Source organism: Cyprinodon tularosa, unplaced genomic scaffold (genome assembly GCF_016077235.1).
Source record: "Cyprinodon tularosa strain WSP-4 unplaced genomic scaffold, ASM1607723v1 ctg438, whole genome shotgun sequence".
Classification (NCBI taxonomy): domain Eukaryota; kingdom Metazoa; phylum Chordata; class Actinopteri; order Cyprinodontiformes; family Cyprinodontidae; genus Cyprinodon; species Cyprinodon tularosa.
Genome location: NW_024039161.1, coordinates 1 through 21377, shown reverse-complemented (window position 1 = coordinate 21377; position 21377 = coordinate 1). Strand labels below are relative to the sequence as shown.

Below are 21377 nucleotides of genomic sequence, written 5' to 3'. Positions count from 1 at the left end.
CAGCATAGTGCTGTGACTATTGTATTTTTGCAAGGATCCATCTGTCTTTGTCTTTCTTTCTGGCATATTTAACAGAATAAGAGTATTCAGAAGAGGGGATAATTCCAGTGAGAGAAAAGTTAGCTGTTCATAGTAGGAATCCAAGATTGTTTTCCAATCAAATCATATTCACACATTTTCAGCAACATTATAATAATTGTTCCTGCTCACATTGTTTTGTGTATCATCATTTGAGCGAATTTGCTTTATTTATTTTCCTATAAATATAACATTGCAATTTATGATGAGATAATATAATAAGTAAAATTAACATTAGGGCCTAGCTGTGTATGTGCTCTATTTCCTTTTAATCACTACCGTTTGCATAAACAAACCCCAAACTGTACTCTACTAATTTTCACCTCTGTTACCATCACACCTCCATCCTCTTTAATTTGCTGCAACAGTCATGGTGTATTAGTACGATACCTTGACATTGTCCCTGGTTCCCATCTTCTTTAGCAACATCTCGGCCCTCTGCAGGGTCTGATCAGTGACATTATCCTAATAAAGACAGAGGAGAAAACAAGAGAAAAACAATCTTGAGTTGGGGACTTAATTGGATACCCTTGGAAAGGCACCACTGCTCTTTGAAATGCAAAGTGTGAAACAGAGGCAGACAAGAATTAAGACTTCTGCAGAGCATTAGGGAGGAATGTGCCACTTATTTAACTGAGACTTCATTGGAAATAAAATATGCCAACCATTTCTGACTGTTATCTTCTTTTTAAAATTTTTGACATTATATTTGTCAAAGTGAAATAATTCAAATGTGTTGGAACACAGTTTCCGGTAAATGTAGCACATACATTGAACCTTTTTATCACAAACATTTTCTATTTACTACCACAAATCTGAATGCATTTAATTGAGATTTAACACAATCGTTAAAGACGTTCTAAAGTAAAAAGGTAAAGTAGTTGTTCATTTAAAAAGTGTGAAGTGCATTTCGTGCTCAGCCCCTTTTTATATAATCGATCTATTTCTCTAATGTAACCGATTACACCGAAAAGTCAGTTTAATTAGAACAATCAATGCTGGGTGTGTAGAACATTCTCTGCATAAATCCAGATAAGAACATTATGGAGATAACCCCTGGAATTTGTGAGATAACACTGAGAAAGAAAAATGAAACTCCAGCAGAACAATATCAGACGTGTGGTCAGGAATTAAGAAGATTACAGGCTGTACGCAGAAGGAGTATACGACAGAAGAAAGTATGGAAGGAGCCAATGAAATGAAGACATTGTTCAACAGGTTAGGTTCAGGAAGCAGCTCAATCTCCTTCTCTCCTGCCCACAGCCAACTGGACAGTCTAGCCTTGTTTGACCTGAAGCTTCTCTGTCACACCTCAAATGTATCATCCACCAGCTCTTCCATGGACCCTCCTGCTTCTATGAGTTTGTTCTCAGCCAAATAAGAAGGTGGTTCCACTCCCTCTGCTTTTCACCTGACTGTTAAGTGAAGTGAAGAGGCAACTAAGGATATCGAGTCACAATAGGTCCCCGAGTCCAGATGGTTTTAGTCCCAGAGCCTGTGGGATTCTACAGCACCTCCCCAACCTTAGCCTGAGCCAGCAGACAGTTCCAGTGATGTGGAAGACCTCCTGCCTTTTTGCATTGCCAAACATAACTCAGTTATTAATTATTTCATAGACACCTTAAAAATTACCTCAATAATATCTACAAGGCTTCAACATAAACAGTAATAACTTGCATCCCTAGCAGCCCTACCAGAAAGGAAATAAAGACACCCAGATTTTAGGTGGCACATTTTGTCTCAAGAAGAACTAATATATGGAATGCAAATTAAGCCTTTTTACCATGCATGACATAAATGGGTTTATATTTGCTGAAATTGAACATATAACACATACTTTTGTTAAGTTGCTATTTTAGAAGCCTTGCTGCTCATCAATATAATAAAATTCAGTTGTATTCTGGTAACACTTAACAAGAAGTAAAATTATTTAGATAAAGCCATACTGATGAGTTGGAATGTCCCCGTTAAACCCTGCATATAAATTTCATATTAATAAGAAGATTAAGAAAGAAACAAAAAAGTGAATTTTAAGGGAGCTCCATATTTTGCAGTCTTTTGATTCTGTGTGCACATCTTCTAGAATGCCTGGCAGCTGTACTTGCAGCAAAAATTGCTTCTGCAAAGTACTTACCAGAGGCGGATGAAAACAAATACTAAACACAGTTTTTAGATATTTCTGTCTAGGATTTTTTATTTTCTTTTTTGCACGATTTAATACTGGTAGATTAATTTGTGTCTTTAATTGTAAATGTGTGTGTATGATTGTATTTTAATTCCTTTCGATAGAGTGGTAACCCATCCAAGGTTTACCCAGCTTTTTGTCCATAGATGAATAGAATCATTATTCTTTTAGATTTGTTTGCTTTAACCATGTAATTAAAACCCCAAACCCTCCAAAAACAAAAAAAAAAACATCAATGGAAAATTAACTTCAACAATTACTTTCATAATGCAAATACAGCTGTCAATTTACTTGACATAATCAATTATCCAAAAAAATAAATAAATAAATAAACGAAAAGAAACATATTGCAAAGTGATGAAGATACGCAAATGTTGAAAAGACTTGACAGGTTGCATTAAAAGCAGCTCCTCTCCACTTGCGCATTATGTGAAATGAGCCTTGAGATGAGGGCTTGAGATGACGGGCTTCCGATTTTCTGAAGTGGCATGCTGACACCACACTGTTGAGCTCAGCCGCGAGAGTGCTGAGGACATTACATGTGTGATATAAATGCAAATGGACCTCCTGTTGGACTCTGCCTTCATCAGAAGCGGACGAGAGGAGCAAGAAAAAAAAGAAAAAGGTTGTGAGTCTGAGGAAGAGTATGCAGCATCAGAGAGCTCTGAGGAGGCAAAGTGTCTGTGACAACTGGTGAGGAAGGTGGGAGGTGCAAAAAAATAAGAGGAGAGAAATCAAGAAAGACATCCCGAGAATGCAGGAGTGTGCTCAGGTGCAAATTCCTGTCTTCACTGACACGACGGGAATGGAAAGGAGAGCAACGGACAACAAAGAGACACCTCCAGTCTCTGAGACATTTACAAGGGGCTTATTTTTCTCCATTCTGCAATCGTTCAGTCACAAAAGCCAACAACACATGGTGGCATTCTCAGAAGTGGGATACTTTGTCTGTTCAGGGCAATTCTAGTCCTTTTTTTTTTAGCCATTCTTCTTGCATTGCTTGAAAAAAAATGTTTACACATCATTTTAGTAAGGCTGTATGAACTTATTTCTTCTGTATCACTGCGTTAGAAAGGAATGAGGGAAGAGCTCTAAAATCTCTGCAGACAGAAATATTTGTTGAATAACATTCTCTCTGTTCCAAGTCTATTCATGCACAGGGCCGAGAACAAGACTCCTACGCTTGTCTGTGATATATCCCACTGTAAAAACCCAAGGAAATCTTCTTTTTGTGTCTTTTTCGCATTTTCACTTCACTCCAGCACGAGCCTTGCCAAGCAGGGAATGAAGAAACCTTCAGTTGGGAGAATTCCCGAGGATTAACTGCAAATGAAACAAGATGAAAAGTGGGCCAGTAACTGTCTAATCCTAATCTTTGACAAACTCCTTCCTGCTCAACGACAATGACTGGGCTGTTACCACCCGAAGACCTCCGTCAGTACCAGGGCTCACCTACAACACACCACACCACTGAAGTGTACAGTCATTTTGGCCCAATCATCCACTTGGCAATTTCGTTGTGTGTTTAAATGGTTCCTTCATTCTTTACGTGGTACTTTCATTTTAAACTACAACCATATACTTTACTTAAAATCTATTATGTGAAATGGTAATAGTTCTAATAGTGTATTTATTATCCTCTCTAATATGCCTACAAAGTATCCAAATTAACGTTCTTCAACTGCAGTCATACAGATGTATTGTCCTGGATTACAAGACCTCTACAATTTCATAGATTTATATTACATTTATTTATATTACCTGATAAAACAGGATCTCTATACGGTGGTATAACTCCTTGCCTTCAGTGTGAGATACTCTGGAGTAAGTCCTAATTACTTCGTAAAAGTAATTTAAAGTTAAAAACTTCATGAAAAACAGGTGTGATTTTTCCCTTTTGTGTTAAAAAATTTTTTTCATCCTGGCAGCATATCTTATCAATAAAACTGGGGAGTTCTGTATTGAAAAATGAAAAACAGTAGTTTAACTCTTCCTAATTCATGTTACTTATAAAATTGAAGAATCCCTCCATCATGTAGTCCATTTTATGTGGCTTTCAGAGATGGGAAGTAACGAAGTACAAATACTTTGTTACTGTACTCAAGTAGATTTTTCTGATATTTTTACTTTACTACTTATTGTTATGGCGACTTTTTACTTCTACTCCTTACATTTTTACACAAATATCTGTACTTTCTACTCCTTACATTTTTAAAAATTGGCTCGTTACTTTAGTTTTGAATCATTTCAATGGAGTTACCGTTATTATTTTTCATGTCATCAATACCAAATTCAATCTAATTGGATGGGAATCTACGTTGCATTTGACGCACCACTACAAGATGAATCGACAGATTCAGCAGTATTCATTCGCGGCAAATCATTGCAGCTTGGTGGCGGTGGCGTTAGCATAGTAGTATGGACGACGAGATGATTGAAAATGAACACAACGGGGATCTAGTCCTAATGGCAGACATCCCTTTAAAATGTTGGCAACGGCATGAAAAAAGTGGTTTCTACTTTTACTTCTATACTTTAAGTAAATTTACAAGCCTGTACTTTGTTACTTTTACTTGAGTAAAGAAGTTTAATCAGTACTTCCACTTTTACCAGAGTATTTTTTAACACAAGTATCTGTACTTTTCTCTGGTGGCCGGTTATGAGGATGTTTTCATTCTGATGGAAAGTACACACTTCTGATGGTGCAGCAAATATGCGATTATTTTTCAGCATCTCCTACTGCATAGGAACATACCTTTAGCAGAAAATTGCAGCCAGACATAGATATGTGCAACATTAAAGGTATGTTTATGTTCTGTGCAGTGCTGACAACTATGCGCTACTACAAAATACTTGAACTGGCATGAGACAATGAAATGAAAAAATAAAAAATTCAATAAAATTACAATATATGAGTAAAACCTGGAAAGATAAAAGGTGGAAGATGATCTAAGCATTTTTTGTGGTATCCACTTTGTCTACATTGAATTTCTAAGCATTGAATAGGCCGTCAAGTCTTTAAAAGACAAAAACACCTTGCTATCCACTAAATCTATTATTCTGATTTCCAGTTAACAAGATACAGTGAATACTTGAGTATAAATTGGGTAAATTGACAGGAGAGAATATAAGATTGTTCAACAAAATGATTTAGTGAGGAAAATGACCTTCAGTTAAATACAGAAGCATTTTAGGAAACAGTCACAGTCTAACATTATCTAACTATTGTGTGCCTTTTTTTCTGCCTAATTAGGTAATTTTCAGCACTTAGGCTTTCTGCCTCTTACTATTCCAAATACATCCTGCTGTACATAACTCAATTTCTACCTGCTGGAAACAGAAAATGCAATTACACCAAAATTTCAATGCTCATATCCCAGTTGGAACTGATGGCTCAGAGTGGAAGGAACCAGTGCTGCTTCCAGTTACTGTTTCACATCATATAACAACTGAGCAGTTCCAGCAGCAGACGAGAAAGCCAGGCATTTCCCGAGGAAAATGTAGGATTATAATAGCAGGGGCAGCTTTTCTATGAGAGCTAATGCCCGGCCATTAAGGGTTACATCATTTCTGCAGCTGAAATTAAAGTCACTTTAGCACCGGAATACCAGAGACGCAGGGGGGAAAACATGGGCAATGATGATGCTGAGCTGCCTGGAGCCAGAGCAACCTGCTGATCATAGAGTTGTTAGAATGTCCACGATTTCAGATGGTAATGAGTGTGTTTGCTATAGATAGAGTGGAAGACGAAAGAAAAGACAGAAGGATGGGCTTGGCATGGGGTTGCTGATAGATTGTACCCAAGGCCATAAATGATTTAACTCACATACAAAATTATTCACATGAACAAAACTGACAGAGTTTAAGACTATTAATACAAGCAATTAAAACATTTGGATGTAAAATACCTTAAAGCTTCGATCATGGCAGTATTTTATTGTTGGGCTTCCTGAATTCCTGATTGATTTAAAATGTTACACAGGTATGGTCAGTTTCCATGGACACTCAAAAATGGATCTGAGAGATATAAACCTTTTCCCTAATTTGTTTTTTTTCTTATTGTCCTTTAATTAAGTCAATTCAAAAGACAACAAAAAAGCAGAGTCAGAGCCCCTCAGAGGCAAATAATAAAAAAAGGAAAGCTATCTGTAGAATAAATTAAGAGCTGCATGTTGATCAGTGCTGAGATCTCATTGCTTGTGGGACGTTTTTGAAGATTAAGTTCTTTTTTAAAATTGACATAAATTTTTCTTTTTCATCTATTGCTTAAAATTGCTAAGTCACCAATTATGCCTGCAGCATGAACACCAAAAGTCCCCTTCATGCTAAACATAAGCAATATAAGCCATGTGTTTGTCCTGATAGGCTTGTCCTTTTTGAGCCTGAAATGGATTTTTGCAACCGGCACAATCATCAGACCTAAACACTGTTATGCGCTTTCACCGTTAATGTGCTACTTGTGTTTTAACCATCAATCAACATTTTTTGCTGTTTTTATTCTCTTTTCTTTTCATCTATATACTTGCTGTTAAGTCTTAAATTAAAACAATAACACAACTGCAAGATAAAATACTGAATAAAAAACAACATAAAGTTTAAGCCATGTCTTCTGGATAATTAGTATTGATTATTTAAGACCTGTTTTAATAAATTATACACTGAATGACTTCCAAAAAAATAAAATATAAACAAATTTGGAATTAATGTAAAACAATGCTCAGAACTATTTCTCATTTCTTGTTTTTTGTCTTTGTTTCTAAATAAAGAAGATATTTTGACAAAATCCTGTTGGTAATCATGGGACATTAGTACTTGCATCTTGAAAATAAAGTATCAGTAAAGTGGCGAAACATCAAAATTTACAAAAATACAACAAAGCAGTTTCTCAGAGGCGTATCTTAGGGGTGGACATGTCTAAATACATGCATATAATACAAGTAAAAAAAAAAGGTCAGGATTGAAGTAAAACTGTGGAATTGTTGCTGTCTGGCATATTGTTTCAAACATAGGTGGCATAAATGCACAGAACCCAACACTATAGACAGTTTGGCACGATCAGTGCAAACATTTATGACATACCTGAGTTGAGTTAAACAGGCCTTTTAAGTCCCTGAAGACGTCCTCAATTTCTGCTTCCGTTAGACGCACTTGGGAATTGACTGCTCCCACAGAAATTCCTCCATACCTAAAATTGCAGAAACAAAACAATGAAATTCCTTGTATATTTTTGACAGTTATATTTTAAAAAATTAACAGAAACTTGTCAATAGAGTGGACGAAGCTGCTCAGACAGACTATTTCTTAATATGAAAGCTTCGTCTTACTATATACATATCTTTAAATAAATCTTAAAGGTCATTCATTAAACCCTCTTTTTATACGATCATGAGAGAGTGCAGAAAATGAACATGGAATACAGAGTAGCTAGTGGAAATGCAGACAGCTCTAGAGTAATGATTAAACAGATGTCAAAGTAATTCCTTTCAATTCCATCACTGACAGTTGGCTGAAACTGTTTCCATACAGCAGAGTGACAGGTTAAGGAAAGCAAATCAAAGAGTGGCCCACGAGGATTTGTCAAAACATTTCAACTGCAGGATCCATGGAGGAGGCAAACGACAGGAAAGCAGGCAGGAATTTGGCCATGTTTGTGAAAAAGTATTTTAAAAAATGTGGTGATTCCAAAATATAAAATAATAATTGAATTACCTTTTTCTTCCAGAGTCCTCATAAGTCTTGACTAGGAAGTCTGACATGTTCCGTCCAGTTAAATCCAGCAACGTGTCTGTCGTGTTCTGTACTCTCTGTTCAAAACAAAAATAATCCATTAAAAACTGTTAAAGAAGGTTCTTTACTTTTAAAGTGGAACCAAAAAGGCAGAGCAAGCTAGAATAAAATCCATTTTTAGGTACCGGTAGTCTAGTTTTAATTGAATTTGAATTTCTGGAAAACAACTGTAAACATCAGTTTTTGACTTTTTTCTGCTCACGCATTTTCAAAATTACCTTTAGTTATAAGGGAGCATAACGATGTACAGTAACTTTTCATTTGTTTTACTTGTAATCAGGCAGGAGGGGAAACAGATTTGTTTTTTCAGCATTTTTTATTTGTGTTAAACATAGCAACTTCAGCTGCTAGCTGGCTAAGTGAGATCCAATGACTATAAATTCACTGAAGAGTTTGGTCTTATGCAGGCTTTTTAGACTGGTCAGGTCATTCATTTCTAAAAGATATTATGTTGTTTCAGTCAGAAGTTAAACACATTCATGGCTTTATTTATTGACATAAACAGGTTCTCTTCCAGGATGGAATAATCAGTACTCGAGTTGAGGCGGGGATGAGGGGAGAATGCATCCCCCCTCATCTTGAAAATCCTCCTCCTTCGAAAATGACCATCCCCCATATCATCCCCCCGTGACATTTTATTACTGGATGTGCAAAATTTCTACTATATATATATATAGACAGTAATGGCAATAATATTGCCCTTTCAACATATAGCGGCCTGAATAGCCTGAGCAAAATAACTAAAATCAAAGAAGAGGCCTACCAGGACTATGAAGCTGATCCCAGTGGGACATTTGTACTTGCATTTGTCCCTAACTATGTAGGGCTGTCCCTCAGTTTTTTTAAGGTGTTTCAACACCTATCTAGGACTCTTTGTCAATTGTTAGCTTGCACCAGAGTAATCAGTAGTTGGAGCGCTGATGTAGTTTAATCTCTCATTCTGAGGTTATATCAAAACCATTGCTTCCTTCGATGTAACCTCTCTCCACGTTAAAGGCAGTAAACACAGTCAGGACACAATTGGAACATGATGAAACCCTGAAGGACAGAACCACTTTAACACCTAACTGATACTGGATAGGTGTTGAAACCAAAAAAACTAAGCGAAAGTCCGATTGCCTTCCAATTTAAGGCTGTTTGTGGTTGCCATGACCTTGATGACATAATTTACACAGACATGTTATGACACAAAAATGAAAGGATATCTGACGGTAAGAAGCAAAAGCACAGGTTTATGTGAGCTAACAAAATAGGGTCAAAATCTTACATATAGTGGCTGATTTGAGGTTAATTTTATGTTTGTATCTGCATCATTGCCACTAGCCTGCCAAAAGGCCCGAAGTATGATACTACAGCATCATACTCAACATGCAACATGAACAGCATTGTTTTAAAATGGATCTTAATTCCAAAAACGTTTACTTGTCAATTTGGCCAAAAAGCTCAACATTTGTTTCACTTCAATAAAATTTTCTAGGGCTGTAAGAATTAATCAGATTAATTGTGATTAGTCAATTATTTAAATATTTGCCGACTAATTTATTAAACGATTACTCGTTAAATGGATTATAGAGACTCTAAAGCATGCCTTTAGCTGAAAGAGTAACTCATTTAGAGAAGTAATTATACCAAAATTGTGAATTTTTGAAAAGAAGCGCCTCCTCCACTTAAAAAAAACAAAAAACAAAAAAAAAGGATATGCACAACCCTGAACCCGCTCCTGAGAGGGAACTCCTATTAAACGCATACGTGAGCGTGCAAAAGCCCATTTCTACTCGTGCATGCTCTGTTTAAAAGTCGCTGTTTGCACCACTCATACAAGCTTACTTTCCAAAAGAAGATTTTTCCACTACTCACCACGGGTAAGTGAAAATGGGGACGAGCATGTAGGATGGCTTTATGTAAACGTATCACCAGAATGATTGACAATTAAGAGGATCACTTTTTGTGATGAGCCACCCCAAAAAAGACCTTTAATATAAAAAAAAAACGATTTTGTCTGTCAGCATGCTCCATACACAACTCCTCAAGTGAACAAGTTTCACCTTGTTTACTTTTGTAAAAAGTATTTTTTTTTAATTAGGCAAAAAAAATGATCAACAGATTAATTGATTTCCAAAATAATCATTTGTTTCAGCTCTAAACATTTCTATGCAGGAAGCCCCAGATTTCGGGTATTTAAATGTTATAACATAAGATTCTTTATTTTGTCAATACAAAAGAAATTGGAAAACAAAATGACTCCGGTGTTCTACAAGTTTATGATCAACGTTTGCACATATTCTCGTGACCTCTGACCTGATCGACGATGCATCGTATAAAAGATAATGCTAAGCTGCCTCCATATCTTTTATGTTTTATTCGGAATAAAAATAAGTCACCTTTAGGTTCCCTGCTACATCTTGTGAAAGCCAAACACATCTGTGCTGAAATGAATCCTTTTTTACGCATTAACTCACCCAGATGATGCAAAATCAACAACAGTTAAAAGCAAGAATACTTAACAGGTGGCATGTGTTTACACTGCTGGGAAACATACTCTCACCCCTTATCATAATAGTCAATTAAGCTTGACTATGGGAAGCCCGGCTAAAATTGAGACCCCCGCCAAAACTCAGAAAGCTGTGTCTAATGTCAAAGGACCTTAATTAGATACCCCTCTGTGGATGAACAGGCACATTCAAACATCCAATTAGGAAGGGGTGCGACACTGTGCTATGAATAAACTGTACCTTGTGCAGACTGATCCTCAGTAGATGCACACCAGCTCCCCAGCTGCAGTTGCAAAGCTTATTCAGAGAGGTAACACTAATTACTAAGCAGAGATATCCTTTAAAAAGTGAAGTTTGGACCCCCAACTGTGATGCAATTTACCAACATGCCCCCCCGTTATAAACGGGTTGATCAGTGAGCTATACGTAAAAACAGCATGTTGTTTAATCGGTTACCGCTGTGCCAATTAGCCTTGAATGTATTCTCATATTTCTTACTTAGCATATAGAGCTCCATTATAGATTAGACTAGGTTGCTACATTACAATTAAAAAGAGTTAATACTCCTTGAACTTCACATCTTGTCACAATACAACCATAAAACGTCTGTGCATTTAAGATATTACTGGAACGAAAACTATTTAAGAAGCATTTAAGAACTACGGGAACGGGAAAGAATGACAACCTTGAACTTATATGAAATATTCTTTTTTTTTTTATAGATACTGTGTTTTGGAGATCATTAAAAAAAGAAAAAAATGTATATCCTAGAAGCTTTTATATCACAATTGCTAACTGCAAATAATTCTGTTTAACATATGCATCTTTCCTTTAAGGTAGAACTAAGAAAACTTTTAAAATGAATGCATTTCTGTGTTGCTGTTTTTTTGGATTAGGCTGCTGTTTCTTCTCAATATATCTTAACTAGTTTTATTTTGGAACTGCCTCTTCTTTAAAAAGAAAATAAACAATTCAGTTAGAAAATAAAGAATCTTTTCTTAATGTCTGTCAAATACAAAATAGCAAATATTTCCACTTAATTCAACCAGTAAAAAATCACATAAAATCACATTGTGATGAGTTATGTGTTATAGTTAATAATGACTTGGAGAGGAAAAAAGCACTAACTAAAAAAAAAAAAAACAGCTTTAAAGAGGAAGTTAAAGTACGATGGCTGACATGTGCAAACCACTGATCTCTATTTATTCACTTAATTGCTGATAGACCAAAAAAGACTTAAAGGAATAGTACACCCAAAACATGATTAGCCTTCATTTTCTACTCACCCCCATGCTGAACAAAACTCTGGAGTACTTTTTTGATATCTCAAATGCATCTGGAGATCTGGGAGGCTTCTTGCTGTCTGCTGACATTCAAATAATGGAGGTCTATGGCGCCCGAGGCAGAAAGGTCCATAAAAGTCCATAAAAACGTGTCAATATTCCTCCATACTGCTCGTCCAATGTATTCCAAGTGTCCTGAGTGGGTAGCGTCCATAATTTACTCGAAACGAAGTCATTTAGAACGTTTTAGAGCCTAAACAGTAGTGTATAGGATTTCCTAATAGCGCCCCCATGCGCGCTCACGACGCTACGGAAGCCGGCAGACCAAACCGGAAGGAAGTGCGCATTCAGCGTCTGCTCTGCCGATAATGCAAGCGTAGAAGAAGAAATGTGCTGTTTACCTGTGCAAAGAAAGAAACAACGAAAGAAAAATGTCTGAGGACTTCAGTGTTGAGGAAGAGCATGAGTTCTTTGCCGAGCTGAATGCGCTGGTTTGGTCTGCCGGCTTCCGTAGCGTCGTGAGCGCGCATGGGGGCGCTATTAGGAAATCCTATACACTACTGTTTAGGCTCTAAAACGTTCTAAATGACTTCGTTTCGAGTAAATTATGGACGCTACCCACTCAGGACACTTGGATTACATTGGACGAGCAGTATGGAGGAATATTGACACGTTTTTATGGACTTTTATGGACCTTTCTGTCTCGGGCGCCATAGACCTTCATTATTTGAATGTCAGCAGACAGCAAGAAGCCTCCCAGATCTCCAGATGCATTTGAGATATCAAAAAAGTACTCCAGAGTTTTGTTCAGCATGGGGGTGAGTAGAAAATGAAGGCTAATCATGTTTTGGGTGTACTATTCCTTTAAGTCATTTGCCGCCATCTTGGTACTTCCCACTTTCACACAGTTGCGCTAAAAAAATGCCTGTAATACAATTTCCATAACATAATCAATACATGTATATTACATACGTAATTTAGTACTTTTGGCACATCATCAGAAAATGTGAATGCCTAATATTCTTAATATCTGACTTAAGTATTATTATGCTCCATTAAAACACTCATTTTGTTGTGGTGAATTTAAAATATGTTATATCCATTAACTTCATGCTGAATATGACATTTTAATGTGCTTATTTTTTTTACCATAAATTACAGGAATCTACTGATGCTACAGTATGAAAAAGCAAGTATGTGTCATATCCGGCATTAAAGATTTAATTCATTTTGTTCAGAGGGTCTGGTCCAATACAGTTTGGTTTTTTTTTGTTCATCTCCCTCTAGTGGTCTGGAGCTCTTCTGTTTTGTTGAGCGAGTTTGCTGCTGGTTTTTCCTATTCGCATCATTTTCTTTCTCTGATGCAGAATTTTTTGTTTGCATTTTTTTTGTGGATTATAGAGTTTTTTCTCATTTTTATCTGTAATTACAGCATTTTTGTTTGACGCATTTCCGTTGCATTTGATTTGTCTGTGTTTGCACTTTTTGACCAGTAAGACTGCCATAAATCGAGCCTATTCTAGTTTCAAATTTGCAACACATTTGACAATTTATTTTCTGAGTTGAAAAGGAAGGAAACTAAAGTATAAAACAAAAACATTGATACCCGTGACTAACCTTATGAGGCAGACCAAAAAATCTATATAGAGAAAAAGAGCTAAGAAAGATATAAACCCTGTTGGTTCTAGGAAAGTGATCCGCTGACAGATATAAACAAAAGCACTACAGTAGCCTCTGGTTAAAAAAAAGTCCTATTCTGACACTTCTGGACTGAAGTTGGTGGACGGTCATGTCCTTGTAGGTTTTCTATTGTGTGCTGATGAAGGTTCTCAGTCATCCAGGTCATAGTCATTCCGTAAAAATTCAAAAAATATCCACTGGACTTGGTTTTCAAGATTTGAAGACGTTTCGCCACCTCTCCAGGAAGCTTTCTCAATTCAATTGTCTGGATCTGCAGTGAGTTTGAGTCTTATATAGACAACGCCTTGTATCGCTTGGAAACATGCAATGGTAACCGATGAATGGGTCGTTAGTTCCATCGTTAGCCTGTAATATCTGAACCTGTCTATGATTCTAGGGGTCGGTCGTTAAAGGGGGGATTGCCATTAAGGGGGGGGATTGTCTCCTGTAATACCTGTCAGGTATTACAGGAGACCCCTAGAATCATAGACAGGTTCAGATATTACAGGCTAACGATGGAACTAACGACCCATTCATCGGTTACCATTGCATGTTTCCAAGCGATACAAGGCGTTGTCTATATAAGACTCAAACTCACTGCGGATCCAGACAATTGAATTGAGAAAGCTTCCTGGAGAGGTGGCGAAACGTCTTCAAATCTTGAAAACCAAGTCCAGTGGATATTTTTTGAATTTTTACGGAAAGTTTTCTATTGTGCTGCACTCCATATTTTAGGAAGAATGATTGAACTGTACTCTTTAAGATTTTCAATGATTAGTATTGTTATTCTGTATTGGTTGGTAACATAGAAGCTGATTTGTAAATAATTTATAAATAGGTGTAATAATTGGTAAATAGTTTGTAAAAAGAAACATTTGTGAGGTATGGATATTTTAAAAGGCACTGTTGAGAAATTAAAAATAAAAATCCTAAATAATTTCATATAAAACTCACAGTTATAAAATCAAATTTGAATTTAACAAGAAAGGAAGTGGAAAAAATACCAAAGTAAGAACAGAAAACAGTTCAGCTGTAAACTGTAAAGTAAATTTAAATTTGTAGAAGAAAATGAGGATAGCTGAAATAAGAAAACAAAGAAGAAACAGTAAGAAAACAGAGGAAGAAGACGTCTCATCTGGCTTAGGAATCAGAGATAATGTGGATGAACGGCACGGCAACCTTGGCTTATCTATGAACAAACATGCCTCTCTTTCTGAAAGCTACAGGAATGGAAACACAAACAAAACCCCAAAGCAAGAGCTTCTACTCACCACTGTACACACAATGAGTTTAAACTTTGTGAGTCTAATTATTTTGGCCTTGGTCCACATTGCCCACGTGAAAGATTGAAAGGGGAACATAATGTGATGGTAATACCTGGGCTGCCATCAGCAAACCTCCATGTGTTCAGCTTTTTTTTTTTTTTTAAGTTTTTTGTTCTCTGTGGGGTTTGATGGAGAAGGAAGCAAGTCAGGTTGAGGGAAATATAAACCAAGAAGTAATCAAATATATTGAAGGAAACGGCTTAGTCGAGCACTTGTTTTCATCTGATTTTTGGTACCGGTTATGCCATGCTGCCTCTGATTTTAAGCTGAAATTTAACTCTTTTGTAGTCTATGTTTTTAATTTGACATGCGTTGACAAATGTGTGAGGGTCCAGAATATTTGCAAGAACCATTTCAGCTTTTAGGAGATATTTTGCACTATTATATGTTGTTATTGTGTTACTGATATGAATGTCACTGTTCCTGAAACTGCTTTGAGATTTGGTAAAGAGAAACATGTCAACAATGATCAGATCTACACAGTCATATAAAATCAAGCCCTAAGTTGCTGTCAGATAATTCCAAACCAGCAATCTGGATTACAGACATACGGTTAAAACAAAGGTAGAAAAAGAAAATCTCAGTGTAGGACAGTGTACCAATATCCTGATGTGTTTCTTGTCAAGATCGAATCTGTTATTTTAAATAAATCTGGTATAATAGTATGACCCTGCTCCCTGACAAAGTTCCGACAAATTATTAAGACTGAGAGCCAGAGCTACTGTAGGTTTGGGGATGTAGAAGAAGAACTTTAGAGTTTTATTTGACATAATTTAAGTACATAAATTAAACATTTTACTACCAATAAGCAATAAAGTACTTATCTGAAAAATGCTATTGATCGACGCTCACAATTCCAAACTCTTTACTCTGCAGGGAGGATGTGTGATGAGTGTGATGGTTTTATGTTCCATTTAAATTGTTCACAGAAGCTTGAATGCAGTACTGCATAAAGTATTGTTTTCATCAATGCAATGGTTTTAGTAGTAGACCTAGTGGCCACATATGTACAATGCAGAGTATGGATGTCCTCAGGGGAGAAGGTGGAATACCAATTAGATTTGAGATTACCTAATTCCAATAAGGGTAATTCACCCTTACCTCAGAATGTGGGTCTGTGACATACAGTAGGCATCTACAGTAGCAATCTGTACTATTTGTAACCAATGGGCTACTACAAAAATATCAGTAGTCAGCATTTAAATCATAGAGAACAGCACTATGACCATTTTAGGTAAAATACTGTCGAATAAAATACATTTACATAAAAATATAAATTTATATAGTATAATGAAAGGATTCTGAAGGCCCATTTTCTACATTTATTAACGAGCCTTCTGACCTACAGCTAACTACATCTACAAACATGTAACACAAGAAATTAGTTACTCCAATATTTAATTTACTCATATTTAAGTAAATGAAAGATGTCTAGGCCTACCTACAACTGTTTGGAGTGACTATTCTGAGAGGACCCCAAAGAATAAGCTAGAAAGTGATGCTGGGGCCAACCTGATGTCTAGTAAGCAGAAGCGGATGGATGGATGGATGGATGGATGGATGGATGGATGGATGGATGGATGGATGGATGGATGGATGGATGGATGGATGGATGGATGGATGGATGGATGGATGGATGGATGGATGGATGGATGGATGGATGGATGGATGGATGGATGGATGGATATACATAGTGCAGCAAAAAAGCTTTAAGCCCACACAAGGGAACACTGCAAATATTATCACCAAAATATTTCTTTGTGGTGCTTTATTCATCAAGCTATGGGGTCGACGTCATCATGCAGATCTACCTCCTTTACCCTTTATGAAAAGTTAATGGCTGACCCAAGCAGTCTAATAGACTAGAGTCTAGTCACTAGACCAAGCCGTTTCAGAGTCAGGCCAGTTTCTAAAAAATAAAGTAATCAATTGTAAATTAGGAAATATCCAGGCGGTGACAATTTAACCACACACGGCCACCTATTCAGCTGTGAAGGTTAAATATCACAGATGAACCAAAGTCAATACCTCAGAACTGATAGCAGGCTTACTGTTGCTTACCGTTACCATGGAAACAATGTCTTCACACTACCTTCTGTGGTGCAGTATCTAGTTTATTTTTTCTCTCTCTCTCTCTCAGTTTCTGCGGTTTCTCAAGGGCATTTTCTGAGGATTGGCAGGATAAAAGATAAAAAGGAGAAGAAAAAGGAACGTCTGTGGTGCTGGTGCTCTTCATCATGATTTATTCAACGGGAAGTATTCCAGGTCAAAGGAAGTACATCCTTATGATATGCTCTATTTTCATGGGTGGTCTTTGCCATGGAATTGAATTAATTTAGAGACCCAGATAGTTGGTCATGGTGTTCATGTTTGCAGTGCAGTGTTAGGGTTAAACCATGTTTCTATGTAAGCTGAATACCGTTATTCATATACAATAGGGTTGGATGATATTTATCAATTACAGCCATAGATAAAAGAAAAAAAAAAAGAAAAATGAAAGGTTTCAAATTCATAAATAATGCCAATCTTACCAGGTTCTATTATTATTGAAAATGAATCTCAGGTTTACCTGTCTATGGCTAACATGATAAGGGAAGTTACTAATCATTCATAAAGAAGGAAAACACAGTAAATGAAGATTACTGTTACATGGGGGAAGGACAAGAATAAAACCATAATACCAGGAAGGACAACATAAGGACATCAGCAGTGCATTGCAGGATAATCTAACAACCACAGTACATAAATTAAATTATTCAGAACTCAAAGAAGTAATGGCTGTTTTTTAAACAGGTGAGTCTAATTAGAAGATTTGGAATTGCAGAGGAGGAGCAGGGATCTGATGGCACTAAAGGAAAGTAGTATCTGAAGCCGAAACCATAACAAACAGGCTCAAAATAAGGCAGTCCTGTTCACAAAGGGAACATTCATCTATTAATGACTTCTGACAAAACAAAAATTCAGAAACAAATGAGAGAAAGACAAGTACAGACACACATTTGGGGTCAAATCAAAGTCCAACTGAATTCCAGGGATCATGATAATGGCAGTAAGACTTGTGGCATTGTTACACTATGTAGCTATTTCATGAGAGTATTCTATGATGCAGTATGTGACATAGATCTAATAAACATTGGTGCAATGCCAGGAACGATGTTTCCTCATTTTCCGAAAACCATGTACTACCAAATCTCAGGGGAGTGATGGAAGTGGATTAAATGCAAAGAGTTCATTTCATTGCTCCGTAATTTTATGGGAGTGGCAGTCTAGTGGTTAGGGCAGGGGTCGGCAACCCAAACTGCTCAAAGAGCCGTATTGGACCAAAAAACGAAATAAATCTCTCTGGAGCCACAAAAACGTAAAAGTCTTATATATGCCTCGTATGGCAACACAGGCTCTAAGTGTATTATCCCACTATAGAAAAGGACTATGTGTGCTTAAATATATAATAAGAATTCATGATCAAATGTTTATCCTGGAGCAAATGTCACCTAGCAGCATCAGATGAGGGAGGAGCAGTGAACGCTTCTCACTGCCCTTCACCGCACTGTTTAGGCTTTGTTGCATTGATAAAATTCTAGAAACACAATAAATGAATGTTTCTATGGTGGACATGTATCTCTTGGGAGGAGCTGATTGAGTCATAAGGAACCAAGTATGAACTGACATCCATCAGAGCAGAGCTCTCTAACCCCAAAAATCCCACATCCTCCGTCACCATCGTTCCTTGTTGTGATTTATATTTTTAGGTTTTGGGGAAAAAATGGAAGAAAGTTCCCATCGCTGCATCAGAGCGCTACCTGTTTGATCTGTGGATGGTTTTCCATCCTTGCAACAAAACTAGCAGCAGTAGTGGAGTTTGGAGATGCAATCCACTTCCTAAATTTATCTTTGCGCTTCTCTAATTTATCCAGAAGTTTTGCAATTGCACTTTTTCTCTCTCTCCCAACTTGGTGGTGGGCTGCATATTTAGCTTGCCTTCCCTGGAAATGCCTTTCCAAATTTTCTTTTTATTTTTTAACAACCTCTCATTACAAAGCACAAATGCAGGCAACCCTTTCCCATTGATAATGAAAGCAAATGATTCGGTCCACTTATTGAATCCTCTTTTCTCATCAGCTATCTTCCTTTTTTTCCCCTTCAGAATCCATGGTCCGAGACACACCCAACGCTTTGTCTGCCTGGCACCGCACCACACTGGTTGCTAGTTATGACCACTGATCTCTATGGCTATGACACAAATTATTGTTTAAATTTATTTATCATACAAATGTTTACAGCATTGGAAAACATTATTAATTTGACTTTGACCTCCTGCACACCATATTAAAACAAATAATAGATTTTCAAAATTTTTTGAAAAAGCTCCAGGGAGTCGCAAAGGGGACGCCAAATAACCGCATGCGACTCCAGAGCCATGGGTTGCTGACCCCTGGGTTAGGGCATAGAGCTTGGAATCCTGAGGTTCTGAGTTCGAAGCCAGAATCTTCAGAGAATAATAGTACCTCACATAATGAAACCGTGGTAAATCTGGGTCAACTGAACCCCCCTTTTGAATTTTAGACACATGTACTGTTGCCTGAGGTTATAATGGGGAAAACATGTTCAATAATATACCTTAAAACCTGGTCTCCACCTTTAAATTACTAAGGTGGATCGGATATGCTTTTTGAACTTGTTCTGGCACCAGTTAGATCAAAGCTGTTATGGAGAAAATATTAATTAAATGAACCCTTTAATATATTTATATAATATATAAATATTGATATATTTTTTATGTTTTAAGAATATTTCTCAGTAATCCCTGGCAACATCTCCAACAAAAACAAACATGGGAAAACCTAACAAGTGGCAGTATTGTTGGCCCTCTAAAATTCATGGGAAGTGTTGGCCTAGTTGGTTAGAGCAGTGCAGGTGTGCTCTGAGAAGGTTGTAAATACCTGGTTCGAATCTCACTGCCTCCTGTCTGGCTTACTAAGCAAGACCCTTCCCCCTACACTTCTTCCCGGATGCCGCACAATGGCAGCCCACTGCTTACCAAGGGGATGAAGAGTTAAATTTCTCCAATGTGAGATCAATAAAGTTATATTATTAATTCAGGTTTGAAGAACTGTGATTAGGATCAGCGTGCATCACATCAGCTTGTCCGGACTTATGGCATATAAGCCTTTTAAAACAATCTGACGGTAAGGAGAAGGAGGAGGAGAATGTGAAATGCAACCATAGCTGAAGAAAAGAGGTCAAGTTGAAATGCTAGTTTAACAGAGGCATTTGGAGGCATGTATTTATTACTCACTTTTTCCTTTCTCTTTTCTTATAGAAAATGCAGAAAGAAACAGTATGTGCAACACTACAAATAAAGCTTTGTCCAAACAGGTCTTCTACAAACAGTTTTTCTCAAATACACCTTTACAATCTAATGGGAACAGAAGCAAACTCAACATTTAACTCAACATTTAACAAAGGCCAAGTCAAAGTCCAGACTTCAACTTCATATAAAAAAATGTGTCAGAACCACAGCAGAGAATGATTGACTTATGTTGTAAAACCTAATGAATTAAAATTATATAAAGAGCAGTTCACCAAAGTGTGAGAGACTAAATCATCAAAAAAGAAAAAAGCTACAATTTAGTTAAGATACTGCTGGGGAACACATTTTGACGTCATAGTGTATGGTGTTTACTGTCTTTATTAAAGGTAATAAAAACCTACATTTTATTAGAAGCTTTTAATAAAAAGATAATATTAAAGGCAACTAGATCTTTTGGTACAATGTATAAAATCATTATTACTTAGCAATAATGCCATTCTGTCACAATGTGCAACTTATGCATTAAAGTATATTTGTCTGTATGCTAACCATGACTCATCAAGCAAGTATTAGCTGCCAACAGAAAACATTCTGGTGTTATGTAATACACCATGTTTATGACCCCATAGATCATTGTCATTCAGGGAGGAAATAGATGTGGAAATGTAAAGAGTGAGCAGCAAAGCTTCATCAACAGCCAAGAATGCATGGCTGTGCAATAAATCTATTTAATCACCAATTCATGCTGTCTCACTTTATCTCTATCATCTAAAAATCACACACTGTTACAAATCTTTTTCAATTTCAGGGGAAGAACAAAAAAAATAAGCTTGAGGGCTTGCTGGTTCATTTTAATACAAAAACTGACCTCTGACTATTAAAATACAGTATTTTTTACAAAAGAAAAGTATCAAGGGCGGAGAAAGTGACATTTTGAGCACCTTCACACACAGTGGGAGATGACTGGCAATAATCATTCTGCACGTTGGTAACTCACTGTCCTCAAGGTTGTTACCATGCAAAAGAGAGAGACTATTTAATTCTCTTTTACAGGAACACAAATGGAGGAAATAAGGTGCTATGAATAAATAGGGAATACCACAAGTGGAGGTAACAAGATAAAAGTTGTGGCCTTGATGAAAAGCTTTTTTTACTGGGGCTGAAGGCACTAAAACTACTAGCCAATAAAAGCATGATGGGATAAGGTAGTATTCCTGTTAAGTTGCAAAGAAGCAG

The 21377-nt window shown here is 36.8% G+C and overlaps 1 protein-coding gene across 1 annotated transcript in view; it reads right to left on the bottom strand.

Annotated features, from left to right (window-relative positions):
• The window catches only part of LOC119792977 (phospholipid-transporting ATPase ABCA1-like), a 114740-nt gene extending 106676 nt beyond the window's left edge, over positions 1-8064 (bottom strand). Inside the window, exons 1-3 of the mRNA XM_038299861.1 lie at positions 7973-8064; positions 7343-7448; positions 469-543 (exon numbers count right to left, since the gene is read on the bottom strand). Of these exons, the coding sequence (XP_038155789.1) occupies positions 469-543; positions 7343-7448; positions 7973-8019 (228 nt within the window). The 5' untranslated portion in view covers positions 8020-8064. The remainder of the gene's footprint in view (positions 1-468; positions 544-7342; positions 7449-7972) is intronic.
• Between the last annotated feature and the right edge of the window lie 13313 nt (positions 8065-21377).